Consider the following 19,614-nt stretch of genomic DNA (forward strand, 5'->3'; position numbering starts at 1 on the left):
TTTAATTATGATGTGTCTTGTGTGGGTCTCTTTAGGTTCCTCTTGTCTGGGACTCTCTATGCTTCCTGGACTTGGCAAGTCTACTTCTTTCACTAGGTAGGGAAGTTTTCCATCACTATTTCTTCAAATAGGTTTTCAATATCTTGCTCTCTCTCTTCTCCTTTTGGCACCACCATGATGCAAATGTTGGTGCGCTTGAAGTTGTCCCAGAGGCTCCTTACACTATCTTCATATTTATGATTCTTTTTGCTCTTCTGATTGGGTGTTTTTTGCTTCCACATATTCCAAATCATTGATTTGATTCTTGGAATCCTCTACTCTACTATTGAATCCCTATAAATTATTCTTTCTTTCAGTTAGTGTGTGCTTACTTTCTGACTGGTCCTTTTTCATATGTCTTTGACATTTTCCCTAAGACCCTTGAAAGTCTCACTAAGTCCCTTGATGCTCTCATTAAGGCCTCTGAAGCGCTCATTAAGATCCTTGAGTAACCTTAAAACCATTATTTTGAACTCTGTATCCAACAGTTTGCTTGCTTCCATTTCTTTCATTTGTAACTTGTTTGTCTCTACATTTTGGCTGCTTCCCTGTGTTTGTTCCTGTGTATTAGGTAGAGCTGTTAGGTCTCCTGGAATTGGTCGGGTAGCCTATTAGGTGTTCCATAGGGCCCAGTGGCTCAGTCTCCCCAGTCACCTGAGCTGGGTACTCTGTGCCCCTGTGTGGGCTGTATTCACAGTCTTATTGCAGTTGAGCCTTGATTGGTGTTGGTGTCACTGGGATGAATCGACCTTCAGGCCAAGTGGCTGTAAGGACCCGCTGTGTCTACGGTGGGAAAGCTGCTGTGCAGAGACCCCCTATGGTGCAGGACTTGCTTTAGTGGGGCTCTGGGATCCTCTGCTTCTCACAGGAGGCCTTGGAGACATCCCTCCCAATTAAAAAAATGCCCAACATGGGTGTTGGGCCAGCCCATTCTGCACCTCCGCCTCTCCTACCAGGCTCAACGTGGGTTTTTTCTTTACTTCTCTAGTTTAAGACTTCCATTCAGCCAGATTTCAGGTGGTTCTGAATGATGGTTGTTCTGTATTTTAGTTGTAATTTTGATGTGGTTGTGGGAGGTGGTGAGTACTGGCAGTTGGTTACCTGCTGCCCTCTTGGCTCGCTCTCTAGTTGTTTTTCAAGCACAGACAGACAATTCCAACTTTCTCGACAAGATACTAAGTATACAAAGAATACCATGCACCACACCCCAAAGCAGCTGACTACCTGTGAGGAAACCATAGCCACTCCTGAAGCAGTTTAGGCAGTTCCAGTGTATAAAAGAGTTTTGGGAATTTCTAGCTTTAGCAATACAGTTAAAACATTTGAATCAGTCCTCTACGATGCTTTTCTAAAAATAGGACTATTTTTCATTTCTCAACTGATAGACAATTTTCTATTTTTATTAAGTGAATTTTATTAAGTAAATTCATCTGTTAAGTGTTTTGAGATGATAGTGGTTAAATGTGATCTTGTGTAAAATTCAACAAATCAAGATAATGCATTTTTGTGTTTTTAGAAGAAGGAAAAAAGAGGGTATTTCTACTATATTCACACCTCATTGAGGGTATATGGAATGTGGTTCTTGAACACAGAAGTTCTAAATAAAATCTTTGCCATTTGAGTTCATATAACATAACCTATGGAGATGCACCACACTTGAGTGAGCTCTCTTCCATTTTACATACATTCCCTAAAATCACAGAATGCCCTCAGCTCAAATTTCCTCTAGCCACCTTTCAGAGTATTGTTAGGTCATCCTCTCAGGCTGCAGTGCTGGCTCTGAAGCTTTTAAGAGTATCTAAGGTCTTCTAGCAACCCTTAACTCTCCACTGAACACATTAAAGGCTGATCAGGACTCGCTGGCTGAGTGCAGGAAGGGGCGAAGGTAACTCAATAGCATAGAGTGAACAGTACGGTCAGTCGGTGCAAACTCTGAGTTTCAGTACCATTCAAACCACTGGAGAAAGAATATGTTCTTCCACTTGGGTTTTTGCTCAAAACCAGTCAATGAGTTTCCATTTCACAAAGAATAAAATCCAAAGTTGTTTCATGGCCTGAAAGGCCATACACAATCTGGCTCTTAGCTACCTCTATGGCTCTTTCCTGCCACTGTCCCCTTGACTCACAGCCACTCTGCCTTCAGGTTCCTCTTAACACGTTAAGCGCCATGTCAGTCACCGGTGACTGACACTATACTTTCTGTTTGGACCTCGTCAGTCTCGGGCCGCCAGCGTATCAGTGAAATCGGATATCGCGGGCTAAACGGCAAGGAAGACAAAGCAGGCTTGGCGCTTAACGTGTTAACATACAACCTCAGTATTCCAGAGCCACTGCACAGTCTAGTCCCTCTGACTAAAACCCCTAGGTATATGTGTGCCTTTTTCTTAATCCCTTACTTAAATATCACTTCACACGGCCAGGGTGGCTCAGGGGCTGAGTGTTGACCTATGAACCAGGAGGTCACAGTTCCATTCCCAGTCAGGGCACATGCCCAGGTTGTGGGCTCAATCCCAGTAGAGGGGTGTGCAGGAGGCAGTCGATTAATGATTCTCTCTTATCATTAATGTCTCTCTCTCTCTCTCTCTCCCCACCCCTTCCTCTCTAAAATCAATAAAAATATGTTTTTAAAAATTGCTTTATCAGAGGCCTGCCCTATACAACCTTAATACCGCCATTTCTCCTTCTCTATATTATTTTCCTGCTTTTTCCAAAGAACAGTTATCATCACCTGATATAATATACACTTATTTATTTATTACATATCTCTGCCACTGGAGTGAAAGCCATGATGGCAGAGACAATGTCTATTTTGTTCACTGTTATTGTGTCAGTACCTGGCCAACTGTAGAAATAGCAGTGTTATTGTATGCACTAATAATGGTGACTGTACATGTCCAATTAAAATAACACATTTCAGAGACAAATAGCATCATAAATTATCAATACCATGTGGCAAAAACATTAAATGGGGGAGGCGTGTAACATGAATAGATGAATAGAAGGGGGGGTGTAAATCAATATTCATTGTTTTTTTGAGGATACCTTAGAAGTTTATGTCCTTGATTGTGGTGGTCATAACAGGACTGTGTGTGTATATATATATATGCCCAAACTCACATTAATTATGTGAAGTTTTGTATACCAATAATTCCTCAATAAGCTAGGAGCAAAGAATCCCACCTGTACTCCAATGCACAACAATAAGTAGGTCAAGAATTCACTACAGTCCTGTAAACAGCTTATGAACCTTTCCATTTTAAAAAAAATTGTGTTGTAAGGCACCATCCAATTTTAAATGTACAGCCTTAGCTATATCTAGCAACAGCAACTATAGCATTTATACTACCATCAATTAAAGAGGTTTGGATTACTACCGCTAAAAAAAATGGGATTGTATTATACTCTCCTAAAATGAAGGAGTCAGAAGAAAAAGTATGATTCTTATGCTACTACACAGAAAAATAAAGTCTATGTTCTTCCCAATGTTGGGTTACTCCTTTTTCACACATGGAATGTGCAAGAGCAGGGGTGGAAAGGAACAAGTGGGAGAGATGGCATGCGGCACTTAATTTCAGTAAATACTTCAGAAAACTTTAGATGACTAAGCAGCTTTCAAATAAGGCACTCTTGATACTGCCTAATGGAATGGCAAGGATATGTTTTTGTAGACTGTAAACATACATATAATTGTCAGTGAAGCCATTAAGTGCCAACAAACAAGCTATTCTTCCACTCAGTAACCACAATGCCCTGTTCAGTTTTGTGTCATATTTCTCAGCAAGTCCAAAAGACTAAGGAATCAGATGCCCATGGAATTCCTGTGGAATACAAATATGTATTATTAAACAATAACACAATGCTGACATGTTATATGTGTGCAAAAAAAACTCACGCTGCATATCCTTTGTACAGCAAAAAATGTATTTCCAATGTTTCATTTATAATTCCAAGGCTGTATGCTCCTGATATTTAAATTTCTAACCTATGCCTTGCTATTTTAGCTATTTATGAGTACCTAGCTGGAACAGGATTCACTTTGTTATATACATTATGAATACCAGCAATAAAGTAATCAATCTTTAAAAAAAAACACATGGCAATATGATTTCTGGTTTGTGGTCTGTCATGTAAGAGTTAGGAAAGTGTCATTCCCATCCACACAACAGGAAAAAGTTAACAAAGTGAAAACCAACAATTCTTACAGCCATTCGAGAACTGGTATCACAGAGAGAACCACTGCCCCCAAAATTGGAGAGACAGGCAGATATAAAAAAATCACAAGTTACCATGAGGAAAAACCTCCAGGTATCCAGGACCAGCGTATAACCCGTAACTGATGAACTGCTGGAGGATTAGCGTAGACAAGTTTGAGAGGAAAAACTCCACGGGTCCAGTCTTAGGGGGACCCCACACTTCTGTGAGTTTTGCCTCCAGGAACTCTACCATGTTCTTCAAGTGCAGATCAGAGAAAAACCTCCAGTGTTTTTCAGCAATGAGTGGGGAATGGGAGCCATTTTTACACAACCCAGAGCATTCTGTTCATCACAAAGCCTGTCCTGAAGAGAAACTACTTTACCAGACAGAGCCCAATCAACGGGTTTTACCAGAAACTAACCAGCTCTGGGGAAGACAATTATCCCACTCTAGCCCACACCAGCCTTCCACATAGGGAAAAAGAAACACCCAACTCCAGACCCCTCTAGCCTTTTTGCATGAACTAAGTAAAAACCAAAACAAAACTGAGAAGTACTTGTGTTCATCACAGCCCAGGGCAGACTCACTAAGACTGAAATCTAAGCACAGCAGTACATAAAGTTTCCCCTTCCCCACCACCTCACCATCATCTGTAACATGGCTCCTATAGAATAGGGGAATATTTAAGAAGTCTCTAGGGAAACTTAAAACACATACAAGGACACTGAAGGGAATTTTACCCTCACCTATAGCTACAGCAAACAGTATGGCCTAACCCCTATCCAAATAAATATAAAACCTCATAATAAAGGCCTATTTACCTCACTTCCTTTTACCCAGTATTATCATGTCTAATTTCCAACAAAAAATGACAAGGAATATTAAAGACAATATAGAAGCAAGGATGCTCAACCCTTAATGACACTACTCAACATCATCATACTGGAGTTCTCCGTCAATGCTGTAAGATACCAACAACACAAAAGGTTTATGTATCAGAAAAAGGTTTAAAAATGTCACTATGTCGACATATTCAGAAAATATAAAGTGTTCAGTAAGGTGTCTGCATAAAAAATTGGTACATAAAATTATTGGTTGCCTACACATTAAAAGACAAACAGAATTTCATGCAGAATAGTAATATAAAAACCATAAAATATCTAAAAACAAATTTAACAAGAAATGTGCAAAAATTACATGAAAAGGTCTATACAAATTAAGACACATGCCATGTTTCTCAATGAGATTACGTCAATTCTCACACCTTACTCTAAATTTAATGCAATCCTAAATTAAACACCTATAAAAATATGCATTATGAACTATCTCATACAAATAAAAACATGAAGAAAATAATAAGGGCTCAAATAATAATCGAGCTTAAAAAAAGAGACATTACCAATATAGTTGAAAAAGATCTATGAAAGTGATCTCTTCTATGAAGCAGCAAAATACACTAACAGCAGCAATTAAAACAATATGGTAGTATATGTACCAAAGTATATAATAAAGGTGACATTTCAAATTACTAATAAAAAGATTGGCTATTTAATGACTGTCTTTAGATAGCTGATTAGCATGAAAGAATAGTTAAACCCCCACCTCACACCACACAAATCAACCAATCTTCCACACTTCACAGATCAAAGCGCTAAATATAAAAACCAAAATTATAGGAGAAACCAAGATGGTGGCATAGGTAAGCACCTACACTGCTGCCTCACACAACAATTTCAAAACTGCAACTAAAAGACAGAACGGACACCATCCAGAACCACAGGAAAGCTGGCTGAGTGAAAATTCTACAACTAGAAGGAAAGAGAAAAGCTCACAGAGAATTGGAGGTACGGCAAAGGGTCTTTGTGCGCGCAGAGGGAAGGGCGGCTGAGAGCCTGGCTGACTTTCTCCGGCGGAAGGGGGAAGGAAGCCCCCAACTGCACTGAACCCCAGTTCTGACTGCACTGAACCCCAGTCCCGGGCGAAACCCCGTGGACCCAGGCTCATACAGGGGGAGTCTGGACTGTCAGGTAGAGAGAAAGACACCTGGAGACTTGGAGACCCGGGGGAGCCCCGGTGGGCAGGGTTCCGGTGGCGCGCGCGCATTCCAGTGCGCACAAAGGCTGTGGAGGTTGCCACAGGCTTTCCCTAGTGGAAGGGAGTCAGAAGCTCCTGACTGCACTGAGCCCCAGTTCTGACTGCACTGAACCCCAGTTCCAGGCGAGCCCCTGGGGACCCACACTCTTGTGGGGGGAATCTGGACTCTCGGGCGGAGACTCGGGAGCCGGGGAAGGCAAAGGTCTGCAGGCGCGCACGCGCGCAAGGGCAAAGCTGACTGGAAGCCAAGACTGTCTGCTCCACCCTGAGACTCCACCCCATCCAAGCTGAGCACAGAGGCTATTGCAATTTGGCAAGTCTAATCCTATAACGCTGTCTCCAACACCGAACTTCTCCCAGTGTAGACACAGCTGATCCTTACAGCCAACTGGCCTGGAGGTCAATTCCTCCCAGTGATACCAACAACAATCAAGACTTAACTACAACAAGGCTGTACACACAGTCCACAAAGGGGTGCACCAAGAGTGTCCACCTCAGGTTAACTGGGGAGGCCGACCCACTGGACCATATAGGAAACCTAGCACACAAAGCTACCCTACCAACTCAGGGAAGCAGTGAAAAATGGGGAGATGAAGAAACAGATCACAAACGAAAGAAATGGAGGAAAACAAACGACTGGATATAGAATTCAAAACCACGGTTATAAGGCTTTTCAAGAATATCCTAGAAAAGGCCGATAAATATAATGAGACCCTCAAAGATATGAAAAAGGACCAACTAGAAATTAAACATACACTGACTGAAATTAAAAATATTATACAGAGACCCAACAACAGACTAAAGGAACACAAGAATCAAGTCAAAGAATTGAAATACAAAGAAGCAAAAAAACACTCAACCGAAAAAGCAAAAAGAAAAAAAAATCCAAAAAGTTGAAGACAGTGTAAGAAGACTCTGGGACAACTTCAAGCGTACCAACATCAGAATTATGGGGGTGCCAGAAGAAGAGAGAGAGCAAGATACTGAAAACCTATTTGAAGAAATAATGACTGAAAACTTCCCCCACCTGGTGAAAGAAATAGACTCACAAGTCCAGGAAGCGCAGAGAACCCCAAACAAAAGGAATCCAAAGAGGACCACACCAAGACACATCATAATTAAAATGCCAAGAGCAAAAGACAAAGAGAGAATATTAAAAGCAGCAAGAGAAAAACAGTTATTTACCTACAAGGGAGTACCCATACGATTGTCAGCTGATTTCTCAACAGAAACTATGCAGGCCAGACGGGAGTGGCAAGAAATTTTCAAAGTGATGAATAGCAAGAACCTACAACCAAGATTACTCTACCCAGCAAAGCTATCATTCAGAATTGAAGGGCAGATAAAGAGCTTCACAGATAAGAAAAAGCTAAAGGAGTTCATCACCACCAAACCAGTATTATATGAAATGCTGAAAGGTATTCTTAAAGAAGAGGAAGAAGAAAAAAGTAAAGATAAAAATTATGAACCACAAATACATATCTATCAACAAGCGAACCTAAAAATCAAGTGAATTAAAAACCTGAGGAACAGAATAATCTGGTGAATATTATAGAAACAGGGGCATAGAAAGGGAGTGGACTGATAATTCTCAGGGGGAAAGGGGTATGGGGGGTTCATGAAGAGACTGGACAAAAATCATACACCTATGGATGAGGACAGTGGGGGGGGGGAAGGTAAGGGCAGAAGGTGGGGTGGGAACCAGGTGGAGGGGAGCTATGGGGGGAAAAAGGAGAAACAATTGTAATAATCTGAATAAAGATTTATTTAAAAATAAAATAAATAAATAAATAAATAAAAACCAAAATTATAAAAGTAGTGAACAGGAAGATAGTGGACAAGTAACACCAGGAATGTGCATTACCACCCAACAACCGCAGGGGCAGAATCAGCCTGATGGAGTCTGTTCAAGGCTTACAACCACCAGCAGAAGGCTTGCAAGGTAAACCACAGTTAATTTCAGTCACTATCAGCCCTTAGCACAGCAGCATTACCAATCAGCCAACTCTTGCTGTGTTCCTAGAGCAGCTCACACACAGCTATGGTAGTCAGAGTAGGCAAAAAGGACCCGGTCCTCCAAATATCTCCACTTCTGATCACAGAGAAGAAAGAGAGAGGCAGCCAGTGTCGGAACACCTCCCCACACAGTTGCAAGCCACTCCTTGTCTGGCTGCAGTGACTTCCAGGGGATTTACAAAGCTAGCACCTGCCCGCTGGTGTGGCTCAGTGCTTGAGCATCAACCCATGAAGAACCAGGGAACCAGGAGGTCAGGGTGTGATTCCCAGTCAGGGCACATGCCCGGGTTCCAGGCTGGATCCCCAGTAAGGGGTGTGCAGCAGGCAATTGATCAGTGATTCTCTCTCATCACTAATGTTTCTCTCTCTCCCTTCCTCACTCTGAAATCAGTAAAAATATATACATATTTTTAAAAAGTCAACAACCCATTCTCCTTCCCCCACCCTTCATTTTTCATGTTTTACCCTTTGGGGAGCTAGACATAACAGACTAAGACATTCAAAAACAGCTGCATATATGAGGAAAATTCGAAATTGACTGTGCATACCCAGGGAAAGGCTTAGAAAATATCTTAAGATTATACCTCATTTGTCCTTTGAGGCTATCACAAACAAACAATAAGACATAAACTCACTTATTCAGCCAGCCACCCAGCATGTAATAGAGTCTCCAAGGTATTAGATTTGACCCTTTAGATACAAAGTAAATATGGTCAGGGCCCCTACAGAATTAAAAATGTGGTGGGAGAGACTAGAGAACAATTATTACTATGTAAGAAGTTCCATGCCATAATAGAAAAATGAAGTAAAGAGCTAGTGGGAATGCAGATAAGTATTTGCTAAGTCAGGAGATAGCTGGGGAAGATTTTGTAGAGGTGACTTTTGATCTAGATCAGTGGTCGGCAAACTGTGGCTCGTGAGCCACACGTGGCTCACGAGCCGCGGTTTGCCGCTCTGTTGACTAATGAGTTTGCCGACCACTGGGATAGGGGCTTAATCACAAGGAACAACAACAGCCTGTAATTATTGGAATCGAGAGTCTAGGTCAGTGGTCGGCAAACTCATTAGTCAATAGAGCGGCAAACAGTGGCTTGCAAGCCGCATGTGGCTCGCGAGCCAGTTTGCTGACCACTGATCTAGATGAACAGAAAATGGGAGGTTGGAGGGCAGGATTACGGTAGAGGTAAAAATATGTGCATAGTTTAGAAGGCACAAAAACATGGGGCATGTGCCAAAAAGAAGTCAGCCAAGACCACTTACTACCTAATATGACTTTGAGCAAAAAACTGGATCTATTTCAACTGGAAAATAAGGATAATGGTATCTTCCTCCAAGGGTTTCTGTGAGGAAAATGAGATGGTAAGTTGAAAAAAATGTGAGTACAATCTGGTCTGGCTGTCACATCTTGCACCCCTGATTTCCAAGGCTGACTGAGCTGTTTTACCTCGTTCTCTCACTTTTCCTCCAGAAGTTATCTACTTGGTGAAAGAGCACAGCCTTCCCAGTCATGTACAATGGTCTAGCACAGTTTTTGACAACATTTACTCAAAAGAACATTAATTTATTTTTCACCCCCCGCCCCCCTCCCTGCTTTTTAACCAGATTTTCAGAGATACATTGAACTACTCTCTGTGACACTCCTTAGAACTGCCCTGCAATTACTGCTAGGGTCCTGATTCTCAACTTGAGCACCAGCAGTATCCCATCTAATAAAGAGGTAATATGCAAATTGACCATCACTCCAACACACAAGATGGTCGCCACAAGATAGCCGGCAGGGGAGGGCAGTTGTGGGTGATCAGGCCAGCAGGGGAGGGCAGTTGGGGGCAATCAGGCCTGTAGGAGAGGGCAGTTAGGGGTGACCAGGCCGGCAGAGGAGGGCAGGTGGAGGGGACCCAGGCAGAGGAGGGCAATTGGAGGGGACCCAGGCAGAGGAGGGCAGTTGGAGGGGACCCAGGCAGGGGAGTGCAGTTAGGCGTCAATCAGGCCGGCAGGGGAGCAGTTAGGCGTCAATCAGGCTGGCAGGGGAATGGTTAGGGGGTGATCAGGCTGGCAGGCAGAAGCGGTTAGGGGCAATCAGGCAGGCAGGCAGGCAAGCGGTTGGGAGCCAGCAGTCCTGGATTGTGAGAGGGATGTCCGACTGCCTGTTTAGGCCAGTGGGATCGGTCCTAAACAGGCAGTCGGACATCCCTCGAGGGGTCACAGATTAGAGAGGGTGCAGGCTGGGCTGAGGGACACACCCCCTCGTGCACGAATTTCGTGCACCGGGCCTCTAGTCTATATAATAAAAGCCTAAGCAACCTTTATGGTGGAACGACTGGAACAACCTGTCACTATGATGCGCCGCTCAGCCAGAAGCCGGGCTCTTGGCTGGCAAGCACTGCTGCCCTGGCAGGAGCCTCTCCCGACTCCGCGGCAGCACTACCGAGCGGTGGCAACAGGAGCAGCGGGCTGGGATGAGCATGAGAGGCACGGCGCCCGGCCCTGATTCGGGCTCCTCCCTGGCCACCTGCCACTTGGCGCACTGCTACATCCCCCAAGGGGTCCCGGACTGCGAGAGGGATGTCCGACTGCCAGCTTAGGCCCAATACCAGTGCCATTCTCTGTAGAAGGCAGTCAGTCTGAACAACTCAGTGACTCAGGGAAGCACAGGAAACTCAGAGTGAGCCTGCCTCCGTGCTTGACTCACCCACTCGATGGTGTTCGCAGGACAGACCGCGGTGGCCCAGCCCATGCACATGCAGCAGCTGCTGAAGCTCAAGCAGCAGGCCATGCAGCAGCAGCAGGCCATCCAGCCACAAGCTGGCAGTCGGACATCCCCCGAGGGGTCCTGGACTGCAGGAGAGCGCCGGCTGGGCTGGGAGACCACCCCCCCCTTCCAGTGCACAATTTTCGTGCACCGGGCCTCTAGGGTTTCATAAGCACCCACCCAATCTGTACGCATATTACTTCATACTTACAGGTTGAGGCTGTTCTGCAATACAGCAGTTGAAACACAACCAGAATTCACTCATGCTTACAGTCCAAAGTATAAATGAGCACCAAGGAAGTTTCCAAATCTCTCCTCGGGAAGCTTCACAAAGCACACTCCTCAGTATGATGGATGTCCAATGATGTCAAAATAATAATTTTAATACTTCTCTGTGTTTTTGTTCCTGGAAGTCAAGTATCTTATGTAGTCAAATTAATTAAGAAAAAGACAGAATGTTTCCTTTCTTTGCTTGTGGTTCTACAGAGACTCGTTTCTGAACCACCAGGAAGGTATAAATGTTGTCTTGGCTCAGGTAGTCTAGAAAAAAAAAGTAAAGAAAACAAGTTACTTTACTTATTTGTAGGAGCTTTTATTTCTTTCATTTTTTTTATTGTTGGCAGTATTATTACACATGTCTCCCACCCCCCATATCCTTACCATCCTATTGTCCGTGTCCATGGGTTATGCATATCCTATATAAAAAAAGAGGTAATATGCAAATTGACCCTCACACCCTCGCACAAGATGGCCAGCTCCATGTGGTCAAAGATGGCCAGTAGGGGAGGGTAGTTGTGGGTGATCAGGCCAGCAGGCCAAGGCAGTTGGGAGCGACCAGGCCAGCAGGAGAGAGCAGCTGGGGGTGACTAGGCCAGCAGGGGAGGGCAGTTGGGGGCAACTGGGCCTGCAGGGGAGGGAGGGTAGTTGGAGGGGACCAGGCCTGCAGGGGAGGGCAGTTAGGGGCAACCAGGCTGGCAGGGGAGGGCAGTTAGGGGTGACTGGGCCTGCAGGGGAGGGCAGTTGGGGGCGACCAGGCCTGCAGGGGAGGGCGGTTGGGGGCGACCAGGCCAGCAGGGAGGGCAGTTGGGGGTGACAGGGTCTGCAGGGGAGGGCAGTTGGGGGCAATCAGGCCAACAGGGGAGCAGTTAGGCGTCGATCAGGCTGGCAGGGGAGTGGTTAGGGGGTGATCAGGCTGGCAGGCAGGTGAGTGGTTGATAGCTAGCGGTCCCAGATTGTAAGAGGGATGTCCCAGATTGGAGAGGGTGCAGGTTGTGCCGAGGGACACCTCCCCCCTCCAGTGCACGAATTTTGTGCACCGGGCCCTCTAGTAAGTATATAAGTTCTTTGGTTTCTCTCTCCTCATCCCCCCACCACCACTTTTATTTCTTAAATCTGTGATAAAATTAAGAATAAATATTTCCCCAAAAAGTAAACACTGAAAAAAATTCAAGATTTTAATAAACTGATATTCATTCAACAAATCTTTTCAAGTCTTTTTTGAGTATCAGGTTATTAGGGATATAGTAGTGAAAGAAGACAGAAATCCTTGCCCTCCCAGAGCACTCTATTTTATGACTATAAAAGTATAAATTGTTCTAATAAGTTTTTTAAAATCACTAATTCAATACCATATAATAGTTTCTAATTCCAAAAAGAAATACCGATCATTTTCCTAAAGGTTTCTTCAATTGAGTCCTTTCTTCTCAAAGATAACCCAGATAGTAAGTAGCATAGCAATTACCTTTTTTAGATATTCAAGCAGCTATAACTCATCAATAATTATAAAAAAAATTATCACCTTCTCCATTGAAATTAGAATTGTACATGAGAGATGATCAAGAGTTAGGTTAGACTGCATTTTGAATCAAGACATTAGGATCCTGTTCCCACCATCATCAGAATGAGTGTCAGTCAAACCAGTCTATTAGGTGTACCAGTTAATAATGCAGATTTTTTTCAATAGATGGAATTACACATATGTTAATATATATGTGATTTGATATGTATGCTATTTTGTTGTATTGACAGCAAGCTTCAAAACTTCATATGTCAAATTCGCTGAAGGTGTTAACATCATATATATTTTTACACTTAAAAATGTCGAATTTCATGCCAAAAAAAAAAACATTTGTGGGAAGTTTTAATTCATTACTTTATTTTGAAGAAAAAGTTATAGTATACTTTGGGAAGCTTATGGTGAACATGCTCCATCTCAAGATACTTGTGAATGCGGGTTTAAACGCTTTAAAAGTGATGATTTCGATGTGAAAGACAAAGAAAGTCCAGGTCAACCGAAAAAGTTTGAAGACCAACAATTACAAGCATTATTCAGCAGGGGTCCTCAAACTACGGCCCGCGGGCCACATGCAGCCCGCCAAGGACATGTATCTGGCCCACTGGGTGCCGCTGCCTGTCCTGCTTAGCAGCCGACTCGTCCCGGGCCTGCAGTGCGCATAGGAATTTGTTCATAGTTTTTTTTTTTTAAGCTATAGTCCGGCCCTCCAACGGTCTCAGGGACAGTGAACTGGCCCCCCTGTTTTAAAAGTTTGAGGACCCCTGCATTATTGGATGAAGATGCATGTCAAACTCAAAAACAACTTGCAGAAAGATTTAACATCGCTCAGCAAACAATTTCCGATCGTTTACAAGCAATGGGAAAGATTTTAAAAGAAGGAAAATGGGTGCCACATCAACTGAACGAAAGACAAATGGAAAACCAAAAAGTCATCAGTAAAATGTTGCTTCAACGGCATAAAAGAAAGTCTTTTTTTTTTTTTTTGCATTGAATTGTGACTGGCGATGAAAAGTGGATTTTGAGAATCCCAAACGCACAAAATCATGGGTTGATCCAGGTCAACCATCAACATCGACTGCAAGGCCAAATCGCTTCGGAAAGAAGACAATGCTCTGCATTTGGTGGGATCAGGAAGGTGTGGTGTATTATGAGCTTCTAAAACCAGGTGAAACCGTTAATATTGATCGCTACCAACAACAAATAATCAATTTGAACCACATTTTGATCGTAAAATGACCAGAATGGGCCAGAAAACATGGAAAAGTAATTTTGCTTCATGATAATGCACCATCACACACTTCAAAAACAGTTAAAGACACGTTAAAAGATCTTGCCTGGGAAGTATTAACCCACCCCCTGTATTCATCAGACCTTGCTCCTTCAGATTACCACTTGTTCTGATCGATGGCACATGCACTTTCTGAGCAGCCTGAAAACAAGAAAAGTTCTATTGGGACGGTATCCACAAATTACCTGAAAGATGGGGGAAATGTGTAGCTAGTGATGGACATTACTGTGAATAAAGCACTTTTGTGTTTCTCTTGAAATTATCATGTTTTCTTTGATTACAAAATTCGCATTATTAACCAGTACACCTGGTACATCCTGAGGTAGCCAACCAAACTGCATCTATCAGAACCCATGTCCGGCTATCTTGTCTGGAATTGGACGGAGAAAGCCTATCTTTTCTTTGTAACTGACAATTTGTAGACTTGAAGGTTGACCTTAGCCAACCATGTTCCAAATTTCATGCAGAAGATGACTGAGATTATAATGCAGCAACAAAAGAAAGGAGAAAGTCTATTTCCAGTCATCTCTAAGACCAGTTTGACCTGTACACCTGATGTTTGATGTTGTAAAGCAACAGTTTTCCCTCTAAAGCCTGAAGCGGGTTTATGTCACTTGCAGGCTACTATAACCAGCAAGTGAAGATGTCCAGTACACAGCTGGACATACAGCTCTGTAGCCAAGAAGCAGCTTTGGAATCATCAGCAGATTATAACTGAAGCAATGAATGCCAAATTCTGGGGAAAGCACTATCATGAGAAGCCAAGAGACTCTAAGGAATAGCAGCATTTAAAGGATGATTAGAGAAAGGGAAGTTTACAAAGGAGGACTGGGTGCTATCAGAAAGAAAGAGGACGAGAACTAGCTAATGTAGTGTCACCGGATCATGTTTAAGAAGGAACTGAGGCCTGGCCGGTGACTAAGTGCTTAGAGCACCGACCTCACACCAAAGGGTTGCAGGTTTGCTCCCCCTTCCCCCACCCCCGGTCAGGTCAGGTACAGAAGGCAACCAGTTGATGTGTCTCTCACATCAATGTTTCTTTCTGTTTCTTTCCCTCCCTCCCATTTCTCTGAAAAATAATGGGAAAACTATCCTCTGGTAAAGTTTAACAAAAAACCAACCAGCCAAACAAACAAAAGGAAGTGCTGCCAGTATTAGCTGCCTCAGTGACAACAAAGACGGAGAAATGTGATGCAGACACTCGTGGCCTGGCGATGGCAGTTTTAGGGAAGTAGTATGGGCAGAAATCAAATTAGAGTGGTTTGAGAAGTGAGTGAAGGGAGAGAAGCAGAGGTCACGTGTAGAAAATGTTTGCAAGAATACTGGATTTTAACTTTTAAAATACAGGGTAGGAGGTAGAGGAAGGGAAAAAAAGCCATCCTTGAAAAGATCGAAGATGTATTAATTTGATTATTCAAAGTAAACATTTTTGCCCCAAGTGGTAAACTATCAATCACATATTTATAAATGTTTGAAAGAGCTGTCATTCATTTATAAGCTATGCCAACTCTATTATCAGTAATAGGTATATTACAGGATCACAAAACCCTGAGCATTAAGTGAAATAAAATTTATGTTCACACAAAAATGACATGTTAAATTTTAAGCATATGTTCAAGGAGGAAAATCAGAAGGAAGAAAATTTATATTCTTGCCATAGTTAAAATTTATTTTCAAGCAGGGATGAACATTCCTCATCTCACCTAAACTCCAAACTAGGAAGTGGCTGTCTTGAAACTGGCTTTGTCCACTGAATTAGGAAAATACTGTGAAAGTTTATAAGCTTAAAAGAACAGTATGTTTCATATATTTCCTTCCTAGAAAGAATGTAAGAGCAAAAGGCTAAATTCACAGTATCACAAATATCATTTCAGTATTGCTATTTGACAAGTTTAATTCCAACCTGAATCAAAGACCTTGGCCATTAATAATTCATTGTGAAATAAAATCTCCTTTAAGCAATTCTATGAGAACAAATATGCCTTTGTTTTGAAACTGAAAATTCTTTATACTCATCATTGTTGTAGCACAGACAGATAGGGAGCTACTCTGAGGTTTCCAAATCTACTGTATTTGAAATCTGATGTTCTAGAGAGATATGGAGCTACTCTGATGTATTGTTTGATTATTCCCATCATATTTTCTCATCTACATATAAAGCTAGACAATTTCCTTTTTACTTATAAATTATCTTTGCCAGAAATCACCTTTAAAAATTAATTTTACCATTGGAAGGTGTATTTTCTTTTTAAAAAATATATTTCTTCTAATACTTAAAATAAATGGCTTCCTAATTTATAATCCATATGTAATCCTTTGTCACCCCACATTTTCCCAAATTCATATTTCCTTCCCAATTAGAGTGACGCTATCCCTTATTTTGAGAATTTTAAATAAAACAGTTTTTCCCTACTCCATGTACTATGAAAAGGACATTCACAGTATTTCCTCTTTCTTAATGGTTAATGTAAGAATGACTGTTTAAAGTACAATAATTTGTGCTTCTATTTTCATAGATGAGACAGAAAGGATATACAGCTTTAGTTAAGTATTTCCACCTAGAAAATAGATCTGCTGAAATGTATATTCAAACACCAAGGGGGTGTTTGTAACTCCCCTGTTTTTATTAAGTAAATATATAAACCTTAAGATGTTTCAGACATGCCACAGACTGTCAAACAATACGTTTTCCATCTTACTGCTTTTCTAAAAAACTTTTTAGAATTTTTTTCACAAGTGTAAATACTTAAAAACATTAATATATAAACACCTTTAGAGAAGTATTGAATTCAAAACGAAGAATTCCAACACTGCCACTAATATACTTCTTCAACTGAAAGTCGCTTAAAATATATCCATATTGAAAACTTGGTACTTTTTAAAATCTTAAGATAATTAAAGCAGTGTTTCTTTGCAACATCAACATCTGAACTTGGCTTTAACACAGCTCAGCACATTCCACACATAAATAAGAACTCAGACTGGTCTACTGCACCACAGAGGATTTCACAAACGCATAGGTTTTTAGACGTAAGATTTGAGCAAAGCTTGAAGAGAGTTATCAAGCCACTTAATGACTGGCAGAGCTTCCTTGACAGGCATGAGTGAAAGAGTGTAGTAGTAGTACCTTGTGTCAAAAATAAAATACTCGCCACCATCAGCTTCCTTCCCTCCGCACCTTCTGCACCTAAATCAAATGTTGCAGGTATTTATACTGGTATGAACGGTTGTGTTACTAACAATTTAAAGAATTTATGTTCCAACATCCTACCCACAATTTAATAAAACTGTTTTTTTAGGCCAACGTCTAAAGAAGCAATAATAAAGCCTTGATTTGAAAAGCAGGACAATGATGCATACCTTTAGCCAGTCTGAGCCCTTATTTATGTGCAGAATGTGACACTGACAGTGTAGCATTATCTATATAAAATAAAACCCCAATATGCAGATAAACCGAGTGGCGGAACAACCGGTCGCTATGATGTGTGCTGACCACCAGGGGGTGCGCGCGGAACATGCTGGGCGTTGGCCGCAGCGGGATGGTGAAGCAGGTGAGCAGGGGTGCTAGACCAAGGCGGGGCACCGGTCACTGTCATCGGGGTGAGCCTCTGGTGGTTACTGAAAACTCTTTGGTCCCGTGCAGCGCTCGCACCGCTGCTGGCACCGGCCCTGATCACTCGGCGCCGTCAGCAGGTGCCAGTAGCAGCTGCCGGCGCCTATTATATCTCAGGGCTTCTCCACCTCCCCCTGCTCCTGAGGCCTGGCAGGGGTGCAGAGGATGGGCCGAGAACCGCCTCTATGCCCACCGCACCCTCGCAGCCCACAGTTCCTTTCAAGGTGCACGAATTCGTGCACTGGGCCCCTAGTATTTTATAACTGGTGAGAGAGCTTGTCACTTGCCCAAGCTAAATTTCTAAAAATTAAAGAAGTACTAACTGCCACAGAACTTTTATTTTAAAGTATACTAGTAAATTGTAAACTTTTGATTCTGTTTCACACAAATTAAGCATGCTTAATACCTCAACTGAGTTGACGTATTTCAGGTTTTAAAAATATATATTTGGCTATACTGCCACTAAGAGCAGTTTGTATTTGCTAGTCCTCAGGTAATCACAAGGTAAAGTTCACAAATTCAAGTGTAAGTTTTAATTTAATTCCTTGTCTTAGATTCTCATACCACATGGATAGTACACATTTATATTGCACAATGGCATGTAGGTACAAGCTTGCAAAGATGCTATGGTTTAGAATGTAGACTGAACTAGTCAGCCTAAGTTTGGATCCTTGATTCCTTCACTCACTAACTATATGACCTTGAGCAAATTACTCAATCTCTGCGTGTCTCACTTTGCTGTTCTATAAAATGGAGTTTGTAATTATACCTACTTCAAAATTTTATGTGAGGATTAACTGAGCAAACTTAAATTGCTTCGAATAGTGCTTGGCACACAAGTTTAAAGAAATGTTAATACTCTGTTACCCAGAGAACTGAGCAGAGACAAGCTTCCTTGATGCTTACCTGAGCAAATGGACAAAAATTTTTATAGTCAACTTCCTTTTCTTAGATGGAGCAGCACACATACAAAAATACCTAAGTCTATTTATTATAATTTAGGTAAAAGGAAAAGTGAAATAAGGGAAGTATTAAGGTATAGTCAAGAAAATAAAACTTACTTAAGCCAATTAAATTAATCCCCTTGACAACAATGGCATATTTTCCTCAAAAGCAAATTTAAATGTATATATAATTTGTACATTAATGCGTACAGTAAAATTAGCAATATAATGATTTTCAGTGGATAGCTAAATAAGTAATTCTAACTTAGTTCAGCCATTAGTTATTAATTATAAAAATTCATATCTTCATATCATACATTGTTTTAGTCAGGTTTTCTCTTCTTAGACTAGAAGGCCTTGGACATCAAAGGATTAAATTTTCCTTTGAAAGGAATGTTAGCTCAATACCTAATTACTGCCTGAACTGGCTGCCAAGTGTGTTTTGCAAAATAAAGGATGAGGAGAGGTAATTAAAAGGCCTAAAGAATGAGAAGTATGTGTAATTTGTGCTTCTTGGTCAGGACTGGAATCCCCTATCAATCTCTAGGGGACATGAAAGTCAACTGAATACAAACTACAGTCCCTTATCTGGATGTGGAGCCAGGTAAAGTGGACAGCAGTCTTTGATACTGTGTTTCAGATGCATCCCAAGAGAGGAAAAATATCACTGTGATTTACATTTGATTCCTAGCTGCTTTGTGAGAAATGCTTTAGAACTTTTTGTTAACTTGATATTTGCTCCAAATAAATTAGATATATCAGCTGCCACTGATTTTTTGGCTGGGAGAAACTAATACAAAAAAATTAATTTGCTGACAACAGAACTATATCAATATTATTTAAAAAGCTCTTCACCCCAACATGGCCACAAAAATTGTATCA

The 19,614-nt window shown here is 41.8% G+C and overlaps 1 protein-coding gene across 3 annotated transcripts in view; it reads right to left on the bottom strand.

Moving 5' to 3' along the window:
• CDC42SE2 (CDC42 small effector 2) overlaps nucleotides 1-19,614 on the bottom strand; it is a 102,954-nt gene that overhangs the window by 26,775 nt on the left and 56,565 nt on the right. For all 3 annotated transcript variants that reach the window (XM_080672899.1, XM_080672898.1, XM_080672900.1), the window contains exon 3: nucleotides 11,304-11,632. In XM_080672899.1, coding sequence (XP_080529025.1) covers nucleotides 11,304-11,357 — 54 coding nt within the window. In that variant the 5' untranslated portion in view covers nucleotides 11,358-11,632. The remainder of the gene's footprint in view (nucleotides 1-11,303; nucleotides 11,633-19,614) is intronic.

The sequence above is a fragment of the Plecotus auritus genome (assembly GCF_963455305.1).
Source record: "Plecotus auritus genome assembly, chromosome: 6".
In the NCBI taxonomy this organism is placed as follows: domain Eukaryota; kingdom Metazoa; phylum Chordata; class Mammalia; order Chiroptera; family Vespertilionidae; genus Plecotus; species Plecotus auritus.